The sequence below is a fragment of the Kockiozyma suomiensis genome (genome assembly GCF_038497685.1).
Source record: "Kockiozyma suomiensis strain NRRL Y-17356 unplaced genomic scaffold V2V93scaffold_1, whole genome shotgun sequence".
NCBI classification, from domain to species: Eukaryota; Fungi; Ascomycota; class Lipomycetes; order Lipomycetales; family Lipomycetaceae; genus Kockiozyma; species Kockiozyma suomiensis.
In genome coordinates, this window is record NW_027117664.1 from 348,258 (window position 1) to 362,028 (window position 13,771).

A 13,771-nucleotide genomic window follows, 5' to 3' on the forward strand; every position below is an offset into this window, starting at 1 on the left:
AGTTATTTAGCGTCATTGGAAGGAAAAAATAGTAGCATGGGTGTCATGTGGATTGGGTTTATGAGACAAGTGGACTCATGGATAGGTGTGAGTGGAGATGAGACTCTTAAATCCGAGAAGATAGCGCAAGTCTGCGAGGAAGGTCGTCGAGATTTTTCATCTGACAATGAAGCGTTTAACAGTAACATATTTTTAGCCACAAATATATCGCGCAATCAGATAAAAAGTGACAGGATACAATCTAGAAGCGATAGCATTTGCGTGGTTTTAAAGGCTGTCGTAATAACCCTTGCCGATGACCGAAGCGCTTAGTGGAAAAAAACTCTACAGTTGACACCTTTACAATGATAAGCCTGATGGAACAAAGCGTCAGCGGGCTCCACTTGATACTGCTCAGCACGAATACCGCTCAAAACCCAATCCTCATTAATCAATAATTATACTCATAATTGAACACCTGTCTTACAAAAACCACCTAAATCCAGGATGCGCAGGGCCTCCGCTTAATTCCATAGTCGCTACTTCCCCTCTAACCCAAGCATTCTGCTTTCTATCTCGTCTCTGATTGTCATACTTCATCCATAAACCCATTATAGTCGTGACAACAACCCCAATAGTCCCAAATGCAGCAGTGACAACTAATGCGAGCACATAGCGCGGCCTATCTTGATCTCTAAATACATTAACTGAAACAAGCCCCATCAGATTCGCAAGCGGAACACCAACACCAGTCAGTGCGGCACGCTGCCCTTCTGACGGAATGTTATTCGAAAACCACGTCGACAGTAATACAGACGGTGCAGACATACCCGCAGTCATCAAAAAGCATGCAAAATAAGCAACATTAATATGTGAATTGACATCATCAATAGCTAAATAAATGACAAAGCCAATCACTGGCAGCAAAAATCCGATCGCAATAAAAGGAGACCGAAGCCGATATCTGTCTGACATAAATGCAAGAAAAAGTAAGACAGCAGCTCCTGACACATTTGGCGCGACGGTATAGAGATTCGTCATGACAGTTGAGTATCCCAACCGCTCTACAATTTGCGGCAAAAATACACTGACTGACTGCAACGGAACTCCAAGGCTAATCTCTAAAATCAGCCATCCCCAAGTCACCGGATGAGCAAAAATCTTTAACGAATCTTTAATTTTCAATGGCTCATTGACAACCGCAGAAGAATCGCTCTGAACTCGCAGGAATCCCAAGGTGCGTTCTTCTTCCGTCAAAAACTTTGCAGATGCCACATCGCGAGGCAAAAAAGACCAGGCTCCGACTGCAGTAATCACAGTACAACTACCTTCAATTATAAAGAGCCATCGCCAGCCTTTCAGCGGCGAGTTCGGGATCTGAAACACGGCAAAAGAAAGTAAACCCGAAAACGCAGATGCTACATTCGAAGCAGCGTAAAAAATAGCCAACCGACGAGCAAGCTCGCCGCGTCGGTAAAATGTAGTAAGATAAAATACTACAAGGGGAAAAAACGCTGACTCAAATGTACCCAGGAACCAGCGAACAGCCATCAAGCTGGCCCAGTTCTGGCATGCCGCAGAAACCAAGGACATAACTCCGAATCCAAACATGAGAAACGGAAGCACGCGCGTCAAGCCGTATTTTTTCCCCGCGAGAGTGAGCGGTAAAGCAAATAACACATATGGAATGTAAAATATTGAGAGCAATAAATTGTATTGATTGCCTACGAAATGAAGGTCGATATCAATGCCGTCTGTTTTGGCATTGCCGAGGTTGCTTTTATCTAAAGAACTATTATAATCATTAGATCATTAATAGAGGACATAACAGCACTAGCATGTCATACTTGAATAAATACATAAGACTTAGCGCCGGTAGCAGTCTAAAGTCCAGCTTCCGGCATATGAAGCGCTCCAACCCGGTGTCGATCTCAACAACTGTGGCCGTCAGATCCTCATTTGCCAGCACGCTCTGCTCTAGCAATGCTGCAGTCTCCTCATTGTCTGGTTGCTCTGACCATAATCCGTCTTCGCCAATCTCTCGGGAAGTGGTCAGTTTCCGCTTAGAAGCTGTGCTTGCCATGGAGCTATAACTCGAACGCGGAGATATACTCTCACAATGGTTCTCCTGGATCTCGTCGGCCGCAACACCAGCGATGTGATCACCTTGTCGTAGTAAGGCTGTCTTTTCCGTATATACCATAGAGCAAACTGAGCTGTTGCGAAAGATAGGTCGATACTGGTTGTCGAGTTTCCTGTCGTTAATTGTAGGATAAAGACGGGACAATTTCGACACCGGCACGCAACCCGAGATCTTTTCGCGCCTCAGGTAGCCTCCCTTCCTTCACAGGCTTCTGGAAAAGATTAGATACCGTCAAACTGTGTTCCAAGAGTAGAAGTATGTGTACAAGACGATGTGGAGATCGGCTTCGGCGAACGCCGAAGGTTTTGGCTACATGCTAATTGCTATAGGTCTATAGTCACGTGATATATAGTCACGTGTAAGTTATATGCCGAGTTTAGATAAGTGAAATATAACAGTGCAGCTGAAGTGGTGATCAAGGAGAACTTGTGTATTTTACGTCTACTTGTATAGATATTCAATGCAACGATAGCAGTACCATGGATAGCGGCACTGCCCACTCACTAGAGCCAACTTCTTTCTCCGGCCATCAGCTATTGCATTTACCTATCGAGCTTGTTGCCATGATTCTTAGCTATTTGGATTCCAAGAGCTTGAACTCCGTATATTGTTCTGGCAAGAAGGCAAGAGACTACTTTTCGGAGAATGAAATGTGGCAGATTCGCATCTATCAGTTTCTGAACTCGCTAAAAATGAATGATTATATCGCTTCTTTTCAGAATTTCGAGGATGTCAAGTCTTGGTCTGCTAGATTTTACAACTTGAAAGCAAATTATGAAACTCTGGGGATCGTTTCATTTGGCAATCCGCTCTAATTTGCGTCTATGAAGATAATAAATTGAGTGCTCCGAAAACTTCGAGGTCTAGAAGAGACATGAGAGGTTGAAGAGAACCCAACAGCGAATCTTTGCTATTGATTATAAGACTATATTCGTTGCTCCAAGCTACTTGCTCACCATCGTTGCAATATGATCATATATCTGTCAATCTTACCCATCATCGCAACAACTCAGTTGAGCACAAAGCAACAGATGTGGTTATTCGTCAATATATAGCAGCTATCTGACTACCGCTAACAATTTATCACGTTGCTTTTGAGATAGAGTCAGGTCGCAAAGATACTACTACAACACCGAATCGAGTTGATGCAGTAGAAATTCCGTCAATATTTTAGGCAGTTCGTGAATACTGCATACAATTGAAGCGCAACCAATAATCATCATATTGTGTAAATAATTTATCTTTCCTAATAATATAAGCACTCAAAAAATGGCCTATCTCTCCATTAAGCATTTACAAAAACACACAAGCCCATTAATTCGGCATTTGCTTTCTACTTTAGGAAATTTATACCCTAATCTGAACTCAATTACAGAATCTCAAGAGAGTTGGTGTCGTTAACGATAAGGTCGAGAGGCTTATCTGCAAAGAGTCAAGTCTCAAACACTGCGCTTACGCCGAGTCTTTCGGAGCCCTGCTTTAGTTCTTTCTTCTGTACAGATTTGTTCAAGAATACTCCTCTCCAAGCAGTCAATTCTTCATTTCAATATGCCTGTCGGTTAGTTTTCCTTTCTTTTATCATTTTACCTGTTTCAACACTTGAGTCGAGTTTGGAGCGCTTTGTGTTGGAATCAGTGTTGAAGCAATAGTTGAACATCGGCGAAATTGAAACAGGGAGAAAGAATATGTGAGGAACCATGATCTCAAATACTAACCTGTTCATATTTCATTTAGAACCTATCCCCACAAAGATCTCTGTCGATCTTCACAAGCCTTACCATGAACAGCCGGGTCTCCACACCCGCTGGCATCCGGAGATTCCTTTCTACGTAAGAAACATGAAATTTCGATTGTAAAAACACGACAATGCTAACAATTGTGAAAATGATATAGTGCTCGGTTGAGCCTGGTGAGATTTTTAAGGTCGAGTGCTTTGACTCATCCGGCGGCCAGGTCTTCAACACGGATGACGCCGATGATATTGTCAAGGTCAACCCTTTGAGCATTCACTGCTTGAGTGGCCCCATTGAAGTTAAGGGTGCCGAGGTAAGTCAATGCTAATTTATTAGAATTGGTGATAAGTCGTCTCACAATGATCTCAGCCTGGCGATCTTCTTATTGTCGACATTCAAGACATTCAGCCTTTCCCCGATGAGCCTTGGGGATACACTGCTATCATGGACCCCAAGAAGACCAGCGCTTTTTTGAATGACAAGTACCCTCAGATGCAGAAAGCTATCTGGGATATCGACGGAATCTATGCCTCCTCGCGCCATATCCCACACGTTAAGTTCCCCGGTTTCATCCATCCGGGTATTATTGGAACCCTTCCCTCATATGAGATGATGAACATCTGGAAAAAACGTGAGTCAGAGCTTGTTGACTTCCACGCCTCTCTTGACGATGGCTGCACCGTCGCTGCACTTCCTAACCCAGAAGGCTCCTATATCGGTCAGGGCGTTGATCCTGCGTTGGCAGCAAAAGTCGCTGAGGAAGGTGTCCGAACTGTTCCACCGCGTGAACACGGTGGCAACATTGACATCAAGAACTTGAGCCGCGGTTCGAAAGCTTACTTGCCTATCTACGTCAAGGGTGCCGGTTTCTCGGTCGGTGACATTCACTTCTCGGAGGGTGACGGTGAGATCTCATTTTGTGGTGCTATCGAGATGCACGGAATCATTACTCTCAAGCTCGGAATCATTAAGAACGGTATGAAGGACATGTCTATCTACAATCCTGTCTTCATTCCTGGTAATGTCACTGCTCATTACGGCCCTTCGCGATACCTCACTTTCCAGGGTATCTCTGTCGACGACGACGGAAAACAGCATTTTCTTGACGCAAAGATTGCCTTCCGACAGGCGGTTCTCAATGCTATCGAGTACTTGAAGGGTTACGGTTATACCGGAGAACAGGCATACCTGCTTTTATCTGCGGCGCCAGTTGAAACTCACATCTCGTCGATTGTCGATATTCCCAACTCGTGCGTGAGTTACTCGATACCCGCTGATATTTTTGATTTTGATATCATGCCCAAGGAGGGTGGTCCAGTCATTCAGCCCAACATGGGCAAGACTGCGTTTCCCACCAAATAAGTGTATTAGCCAGAGAGAGCGGGAGGCGTCACTTTGGTATGAAGTAGTAAATAAGAGGGCAATCGGATTTTGATTTTAACAGAATAATTGATATATTCTGCTATTAATGGCCCAAAAAATATAACTTTATCTAATACCTTTTTTTAAAGAACCATAGTAGATCAGTTAGCATAGAGCAAATATTACGTTTTGAATATTTGTGATTCTGTGACTCAGTTCGTGACATTGTGATTTTGAAATGGCCCCAGTCCTGCTTACAGAGCACTAGATCTTCCACCGCCATCCGCTACACACGACTTTGAATTAAACAGGAGCAACCTTTCCACTTCGCCTACACCCTTTTTGGAGTACGCTTTCGCATTCCAGCAATAGTCAATATCCCATAGTCCTCGTACATCTTCATCGCTATTAGCTCCTTGCGCAGTTCCTTGACTTCTGCGCACAGCTCGAACGCCACCTTCCGACCGCTCGTGTCCCGGCTTACCGAGCACGTAATCTGCCCTCCATCGCACTCGCATCCACCACAGCATCCGCAATGATTCGCGCATTTCCTCGGGCTGCCGTTGCTTTTGCTTCGCGGCCAACTCACCTGCTTGCGCCAGCAACTCACCATCTTTCCGCCGTGATGCGCGTTCGAGTTGCAGCTCCTTCTACAGTTGCCTTGTCGCGGCGCGCGTTCTCCCAGTCCGTCGTACTGAGGTCGAGCAATAAGTCTGACGATGATGACGATAAGAACCCTTCAGTTCCAAAACCGACTGAAACTGAGACTGAAGCCGAGGCTGAATCTGAAGAAAATAAGAAAATTGAGGAAGAGAGTAAAAAGACTAGCGAGGAGGATCGGCTTGCATCTGCTGAATCCACTGCCGATGACAAAACACCAGAGTCTGAGGAGGTGGCTAGTAAGGAACGCAAAGCGATTCGAAGGCGTATCCGCAAGACCGATTCAGCTGCTCCTGCCAATTCAGAATCTGAAGCTGCTTCTTCAGAGTCCTCAAAGGAAGCTAGCGAGAGCAAAGAGAAGGACAAGTCAGCAAAAGAAGATAACACAAAGCCAGCATCGTCCACCTCTGGACCTGTCGTGACCATGCGCAAGTTCACACCTGATTTCTCAACTACTGCACCCAACGGCTCGCGTCTTGGAAATGGTGTACCGGATGAGATCCCTGAACTGATGGCGCTGCCTATTGTCTCGCGTCCATTGTTCCCCGGATTTTACAAGGCTGTCGTGCTACACGACGAGCGACATATTGAGGCTGTTCGCGAACTCGTCAAACGTGGGCATCCTTATGTTGGCGTGTTCTTGCAAAAGGATCCCAACCCAGCGACTGAAGCCATCATGGCTCCAGAAGAGATTTACCATAATGGTGTAATGGCTCAAATTACCAGTATCTTCCCTCAAAGCGAGTCGAAGGATGGAGCTCAAAAGGAGGGTCTGACTATTGTGCTGTATCCTCACCGACGTGTCGAAGTTGAGAAGGTGGTCATTGCCGAACATACTGACGTGCCAATTGAGAGCAAAGAGACGCCTGTCGAGTCAGACGTCACGAGTTTTGACGTTGTTGCTGAAGGTAACATATATATAGCTTTGAAAAATGATCTGTGATTATAATAACTGACACCAATCTCTAGACGCTAAATCAGCCGCCGAAGAAGAGCCTATGGCATTCCTTCGCGATCGAGTGACTATGGTCCATGTCAAGAATCGGCCTGATGATCCGGTTGACAAGAACGATCCCACGATCCGTGCCGTTGTCTCTGAGATTGTCAACTTGCTCAAGGAGATCTCCTCAATGAATCCCATCTTCCGTGATCAGATCACTGCTTTCACACTTAGCCTTGCTACCGGAAATGTGTTTGATGAGCCGGTTCGTCTTTCTGACTTTGCGGCTGCGGTCTGTGCTGGTGAGCTTACGGAGCTGCAGGAGCTCATTGACGCACGCGATATCTCTGATCGTCTGCAGAAAGGCTTAATTTTATTGAAGAAAGAGCTCATGAACGCAAAGTTGCAAAGCAAGATTAACAAGGACGTTGAAAGCAAGATTCAAAAGCGCCAGCGCGAGTATTATCTCATGGAGCAAATGCGAGGTATACGTAAGGAGCTTGGAATGGAGACCGATGGCAAGGATAAACTTCTTGAGAAGTTCAAGGAGCGTGTTGAGAAATTGAAATTGCCTGATACTGCTCAGCGCGTCTTTGATGAAGAACTAAACAAGCTCATGAATCTCGAGCCGTCGGCTTCGGAGTTCAATGTCACTCGAAACTATCTTGATTGGATTACGCAGTTGCCTTGGGGTCTTCACTCGACTGAAAACTACTCAATCAAACACGCTGTTGATGTCTTGGACGAGGATCACTACGGTCTCAAGGATGTTAAGGATCGTATTCTTGAATTTATCGCTGTTGGCAAGTTGCGTGGCAATGTTGACGGTAAGATTCTTTGCCTGGTGGGTCCTCCTGGTGTAGGCAAGACGTCGATTGGCAAGTCGATTGCGCGAGCCTTGAGCAGACAGTTTCAGCGGTTCAGTGTAGGTGGTTTAACTGATGTGGCCGAGATTAAGGGTCACAGAAGAACCTATGTCGGTGCTCTTCCAGGCCGTATCATCCAATCTTTGAAAAAATGCCAGACTGAAAATCCGTTGATTCTGATTGACGAAGTTGACAAGATTGGTCGTGGACACCAGGGCGATCCTGCATCGGCACTGCTTGAGCTGCTCGATCCTGAGCAGAACAACAGCTTCCTTGATCACTACCTAGATATTCCGGTTGATTTATCCAAGGTGCTGTTTGTATGCACTGCTAACATGACTGATACTATTCCTCGACCGTTGCTCGACCGTATGGAGGTGATTGAGGTTTCAGGATACATTGCTGAAGAGAAGAAGGCTATTGCTATGAAGTACCTTGCACCTCAGGCGCGAGATAACTCTGGTTTGAAGGAAGTCGATGTCGAACTGACTCCTGAAGCGATTGATAGCCTGATTAAGAGTTACTGCCGCGAGAGCGGAGTGCGTAATCTCAAGAAGCAGATCGAAAAAGTGTATCGCAAGTCTGCGCTTGATATCGTCAAGGGCATGAAAGAAGACCCGGATGCGTCAGAGGATCATTTGCTGACTGAAGAGGGCAAGGAGATTGCCGGCGACCCTGACAAATCGTCCGCGCAGCCGCTACGAATTCCGCTTGCGGTACCAGAGTCTGTTCATGTGCAAATAACTGCCGATAATTTGCCAGATTATGTTGGACCGCCAGTATTTACGTCTGATAAGCTCTATGATGACCAGCCTCCTACTGGAGTCGTTACCGGCCTTGCGTGGACACAGATGGGCGGTACGACGATGTATGTTGAGTCTGTGCTCGAGGCACCGCTTTTGCCTACTTCGCAGCAGAGTTTCAAGCGTACGGGCATGCTTGGAGAAGTGATGAAGGAGTCGACTGTGATTGCATATACTTTTGCAAAGATGTTTGTTGCCTCGCATTTCCCTGACAACAGATTCTTTGACCACGCTCGCATCCACATGCATTGTCCTGAAGGTGCAACGCCAAAAGATGGTCCGTCTGCCGGAGTAACTATTTCTACTTCTTTGCTTTCGCTTGCCCTCAATCGGGTAGTCGACCCTGGATATGCCATGACTGGCGAGATCACAGTAACTGGCCGGATCCTGCGCATTGGCGGTCTGCGCGAGAAGACAGTAGCCGCGAAGCGTGCGGGTGCAAAGACAGTGTTTTTCCCGGCTGGTAATCTTGCAGACTGGGAAGCGCTTCCGGAAAACATTAAGGAAGGAATCGAGGGAGTGCCATGTAATTTCTATAGCGATATCTTTAATCGCTGCTTTGCGGGTGTTTCTCAGGAAGAAGGCAATAAGGTTTGGCATTCGCAGCTGGGAGACCCTAAGGACGCTGCGGCGATACAGCAGCAGCAACCGAAGAATGATGGTGGATTAGGTGATTTATTCCCGCCGCTGGGAGGTAGTGTTAATAATGAGATTCATGCTTACGACGGAAGCGGTCGGAGATATCATTGAAAGGCATAGTATATATTCAGCAACAGATAATAATGGTCAGTTTTTATCATATAGAACTCAGCGGACCCGTACTCTTATGTTTTAGGGTTTTCTTTTTGTTAAATTATGGTAATCTTTTATGGTAAATTTTTTTTCTCATATTTATTTTTGTTTTAGTTTGCTTTTCTACTAGTTTTGACGGAGGTTTTTTTTGTAAAGTGTCACATTAACGCAGTTTTCTTTTAATCCTCAAAGATTTTGCACTATTTACAATTATGATATATACATACACTATTCAATTTAATCATATAAATCTCCATATAAATCTTGTTTAGAAACCGAGGCTTTGCGCCCATTACAGACGAAATATTGCTCCTTTGACTCACTTCTCGAAGCAGCTGGTTTCTCTCTCTTGACGCGATCAAAAACTTTACGAAGTTTGCGTTCGAAAAAGGCGTCCTCGGCGCCGGCGTAGAACTTGCAGATAAAGGCTCCTCCGGGACGAAGGGTGTCGAGAGCGAAAGCGAGAGCAGAGTTCACTAGGTCCTGTAATAAAACTTTTGTGAGCGTGCATCCAAGTGAGGAAAGAGAAAAGGGGGAGAAGAGAAGAAGAATAGTACCATGCTTGTTGCGTGATCACGAAAGGTGATTCCGGAGGTATTCATGAGCCTAAAGAAAGGTTGGCTTAACGTGAATGACCAAAATGAGAAAATGGGAGGCCAGGGCTCGGACATGTCACTTAGCACGACATCGACTGTATCTGCGGCCGATTGCGCAGATGAAGTAGATGGCGAAGGAGTACGATCGATGGCGCGCTCGATATCAATGTAGCCTAATCGCATACCATTTTCGTCAACGGTATCTTCTCGCTCATCAGTTGGGCGACCTAGGTCGGGTTCGCACAGGTAGTCTTTGATAATCGCTTGAATTTGCGGCGATAAGAAGTCACCTTGGATGGCAGAAGCACCTTTTGGTGGTGCGGCAGGAAGGAGGTCGATTCCAATCACGCGACCGTTTGGACGTGTGCGGTCGACTGCTACCTGTGTCCATGAACCGGGTGCGAATCCCTGTGTCTTGTTAGTAGCAGCAGGTTGGAATAGCGAGGAAGCGCAAGTCATACGAGATCCACAACCGTCTGGCCCGGTTTGAAAATTTTGTGATTTTGATGGATCTGCAGATTTATCCCAATTAGACATAACTTCAAAAATTAAAAAAATCAAAATTACGATGAGATTCAGATCCACACACTTCTAATAGTTTAAACGCGGCTCGGCTTCGTAGTCCCTTTACTTTGGCATCTCGGAAGTAGACATCTGATGTCTTCCTCTGCACCCACCTCTTCGAACTAGAGCTGCTTGCCGCTCGCCGCTGGCAGGAATATATCGCATCAAATAGACTCTCGCCGAATAACGATCGTACACGCTTAAAATCCACGCTCATAATGCACCGTAGGCGCGCTCCATCATTAAAGAACCGGGCTGATTGATTTTAAATCATTGTATAAATTGAATTCAGCAAATTCAAATATGCCCGATTCCGCCCGAAATAGGAATTAAACTCCCAAAATAAGAAACTTATGTAAATTGCCCTAAACCGACATATAGCCCGAGTAAACCTGCTGCGCGACACAGCGGCGGAGACAAAATTGTGCAACGAAGTGGGCACTATGGCCGAGTGGTTAAGGCGAAAGACTCGAATTGAATATTTGATATCTTTTCTCGTTTCGAGGCGCAGGTTCGAGTCCTGCTGGTGTCGCCATTTTTGTTTTTATCTACATTTTTTTTATCTAATTTTTTTTTTGTAATTTCAGAAATTAATTACTATATATATGAAATATATTTTTTTAAAAATAATAAACATTTCAAACAAAACAAAGTTGAAATATGAAAACGCCAAAAAAGACAAAAAGTCATAATTTAGCAAAAAGGAGTTTATCAAGTCGGATTTTCTTGGCTCGGATTTAATCGCTCGCGCATACTTCGCATCTCGCATATCGCATGTCTCTGATTACTCAGCCAAAGTAGTTCAGAACTGTAAAGTTCATAACCCGTGTCAGCAAAAGCACGGCCTTCCAAGATAAATGGTTAGAGAAGAGCTCGCATTTAAACTTCAATAATAATCACAGCAACAAAGTTAAACAAATCGTACAATAAACAATCCCAGAAAAAAACACAAAACTCCCGAGCAAAGTCAATCAAATCTCAAATATACACTCAAAAATAAACACTGATTCCCAGCAATTATGTAAAATCATCTTATCTAACAAAAATGTAGCAAAGCAATCATAATATGTACACGAAAAGTATCACCGCGTCTCGTTAATTCGCTCACCATCCTTATTAATTCACTCGCTATCCAGCCATCTATGCAAACAAAGCGTCCACGGACTCATCTGGCAGCCCCGTCTGCTTCCGCTGACCGGCCCAGAACTTTGCGATATCAAGAATAGAGTCGTCAATAAGCCACGACCACTTCTTTGCAAATGCATCCGCGATCTCCCAGGCCAGTGGTTGCGCAGGGTCGGTACCCCATATTTGGAAGCCGCCATTCAGAAGGTCCTGACAGAACTCAACCTCGTCAAATGCGCCTAACCGTAGTTGTTGAAGCAATGAGTCGCGCAGAGTCGCAAATGGTATTGCGTCAACGTACTGGATATGGGGCACAATGCCTTGTAAAGCAGTAGGGTAAAGAGCAGGCGGAATTGACGCAGACTGCTCGGGGGATGGAACAAACACCTGGTAGCGAGGCAGGTCATGCGCGAGTGGCAACTGGCGGATGTTTTGGCACATTGCTGCACCGATGGGCTGGCATGGCATAAGCAGAGCGTCGGCGGCACTCAACGTGCCATCTAGATTGTCTCTGGGAGTAGAAAGAGGGAATGGGGTAGCTGCGTTACCGTCAATACATTGCTGAAATTGGTCTACCTCAGCTGAAGACATTGACGACGGCTCAGTGGGATCAAAGTCCAGAGATATAAATGACGCAAGCTCTTGCTCATAATGTTGACGCTGCAGGTCTTGCGGGTTTGCAAAAAGCGTGTTGCGGGGTGTGCTGGGAGAAACTGAGTCTGTATCAGAAAAAGACGAGGCTGATGAGGCGGTAATGGTAGGAGTAAGCTCTGCGGTAGCCGACAACGGGCCTGAGGATGAAGATGCAGAGGAGATTGAAACACGCGAGCTGCCGCTGTTGGTGTCGTCAGAGTGCTTAGATTGTGATTTGTGGTCTTTACTCTTCGCGAGACGACGGCCTATAAAAAGAAGATTTAATACAAAAATACAAGTGAAGATTTACGAAATATAGATAACATACGTCTAGCGCGCTGAGCAACGCGGTTTTGAATGCGACGACGTAGGAGAGGGTCTGCGATACCAATCCACTCCTTGCGCTCGTCAAGAGTGGTTTCGTCATCGCTGCTGTCAGCGATGGGCGAGGCGGCATCTGATGCTGCTGCTGCCGCCGCCGCGATGGACGCGGCCGATGCAGCCCTGCGACGAGAAGACGACAGACGCATGCTGCAAAAAATAGAAGAGTAGGAGGCAGCAGGAGAAGACGCCGGAGATGGGGAAGAGCACTATAAAATAAAAGCGAAGCCCGCGGAGCATCAGCCGCGCTCTGACCGGCCGACGGAGTTTGCGAACGCGCCGGGCCCGAGGCTCGCGTCGAACACGGCTTGCGAGCCCTAGCCCTACATGTCCATGCGGACGCGGCTGGATCGTGACGTCAGCGGATGTCGGACGCGCGGCCTCGTCGCTTCCAGTGCTCGCGACGCTAACCCGAATAAGCGAGACTGCAGCGAGCGGAGACAGTAAAGGCTCCGAGCCGAATCTGGCCAAGCTGTGAGAAAAACTCTGATTGTCGGCGAACTTTGCGACCGGCCACCGACATAGTGTAGTAGATTATCGTTCAAACAGATGAGTAATATAATGAATATGCATTGTATTAGGGTATGACGCTTAACAATGTCTTGCATATTGGCATTTGCTTGTTAATCAGTAAGTAGTACTACCTGCGGTTACTGTCGACGTGGCCCCATCGCGCATGAGAACCCGGAACTCGCGACATATCGCACGCACGCACGGGTAATACTGGCTCTTCAAGTTTGCATTTGCTTGCTGTTTTTACTATTATTAGTATTGTTTTTGTTTTTTGTTGTTGATGGTGGTGGCGGCGGTGCAGATCTGGCAGTCTCCTCGAAATTCAAAATATGATGCCGATGACTCTTATACCGCAATACATACTCTGTAGCTGTGTATTCGAGTAACGATGTTTCAGCACTGTAATCTAGCAGATGCCGTTACTCCTCTGCATCTACATCTATGTAGTTTGAAAAGCTATCTTTCTGTAACCAGCCTCCGTATCAAAGCGATATGCGATATGGTAGCATGAATCTTGGCGAATCTGATTCGGGTATCGAAGATACGGAACCATGACCAAGATCAACGCTAGATACCTGTCGCCAGCCGCACTGACGTCCGCGGCTGGCCTAGTACGCGAACCGATTCGTCTCATCGAGTATTGTTCCCCATCTTGCGTGTATGTACTCACCAAATGTTCGT

At 46.0% G+C, this 13,771-nt stretch overlaps 6 protein-coding genes and 1 non-coding gene across 7 annotated transcripts; 4 read left to right on the forward strand and 3 right to left on the reverse strand.

The window, feature by feature from the left end:
* Nucleotides 1-334: 334 nt before the first annotated feature.
* V2V93DRAFT_362128 (major facilitator superfamily domain-containing protein) lies at nucleotides 335-2,408 on the reverse strand. The gene is made up of 2 exons (XM_066908280.1): nucleotides 1,827-2,408; nucleotides 335-1,771 (listed from the first exon to the last, which is right to left on the reverse strand). Exons 1-2 carry the CDS (start codon nucleotides 2,180-2,182, stop codon nucleotides 463-465), a joined length of 1,665 nt encoding a protein of 554 aa, XP_066768399.1. The 5' UTR covers nucleotides 2,183-2,408; the 3' UTR covers nucleotides 335-462.
* A 193-nt stretch (nucleotides 2,409-2,601) lies between these two features.
* Nucleotides 2,602-2,937, forward strand: V2V93DRAFT_356092 (uncharacterized protein; the record flags this gene model as incomplete). The annotated part of the gene is made up of 1 exon (XM_066907997.1): nucleotides 2,602-2,937. The coding sequence occupies one exon, from the start codon at nucleotides 2,602-2,604 to the stop codon at nucleotides 2,935-2,937; it is 336 nt and encodes a 111-aa protein (XP_066768400.1).
* Nucleotides 2,938-3,304: 367 nt separating this feature from the next.
* Nucleotides 3,305-5,403, forward strand: V2V93DRAFT_6989 (Acetamidase/Formamidase). The gene is made up of 4 exons (XM_066912770.1): nucleotides 3,305-3,680; nucleotides 3,857-3,951; nucleotides 4,016-4,168; nucleotides 4,225-5,403. The coding sequence occupies exons 1-4, from the start codon at nucleotides 3,671-3,673 to the stop codon at nucleotides 5,215-5,217; spliced, it is 1,251 nt and encodes a 416-aa protein (XP_066768401.1). The 5' UTR covers nucleotides 3,305-3,670; the 3' UTR covers nucleotides 5,218-5,403.
* Nucleotides 5,404-5,502: 99 nt separating this feature from the next.
* Nucleotides 5,503-9,533, forward strand: V2V93DRAFT_362136 (Lon protease C-terminal proteolytic domain-containing protein). The gene is made up of 2 exons (XM_066908281.1): nucleotides 5,503-6,785; nucleotides 6,847-9,533. The coding sequence occupies exons 1-2, from the start codon at nucleotides 5,753-5,755 to the stop codon at nucleotides 9,234-9,236; spliced, it is 3,423 nt and encodes a 1,140-aa protein (XP_066768402.1). The 5' UTR covers nucleotides 5,503-5,752; the 3' UTR covers nucleotides 9,237-9,533.
* V2V93DRAFT_341358 (FtsJ-like methyltransferase-domain-containing protein) lies at nucleotides 9,353-10,713 on the reverse strand. Its single transcript, XM_066907809.1, has 4 exons — nucleotides 10,464-10,713; nucleotides 10,336-10,386; nucleotides 9,836-10,282; nucleotides 9,353-9,761 (listed from the first exon to the last, which is right to left on the reverse strand). The coding sequence occupies exons 1-4, from the start codon at nucleotides 10,653-10,655 to the stop codon at nucleotides 9,516-9,518; spliced, it is 936 nt and encodes a 311-aa protein (XP_066768403.1). The 5' UTR covers nucleotides 10,656-10,713; the 3' UTR covers nucleotides 9,353-9,515.
* A 162-nt stretch (nucleotides 10,714-10,875) lies between these two features.
* On the forward strand, nucleotides 10,876-10,970 carry V2V93DRAFT_t2. Its single transcript has one exon. It is a non-coding gene; the product is annotated as a tRNA-Ser (tRNA).
* Nucleotides 10,971-11,143: 173 nt separating this feature from the next.
* Nucleotides 11,144-12,753, reverse strand: V2V93DRAFT_362145 (uncharacterized protein). The gene is made up of 2 exons (XM_066908282.1): nucleotides 12,525-12,753; nucleotides 11,144-12,462 (listed from the first exon to the last, which is right to left on the reverse strand). The coding sequence occupies exons 1-2, from the start codon at nucleotides 12,724-12,726 to the stop codon at nucleotides 11,579-11,581; spliced, it is 1,086 nt and encodes a 361-aa protein (XP_066768404.1). The 5' UTR covers nucleotides 12,727-12,753; the 3' UTR covers nucleotides 11,144-11,578.
* Between the last annotated feature and the right edge of the window lie 1,018 nt (nucleotides 12,754-13,771).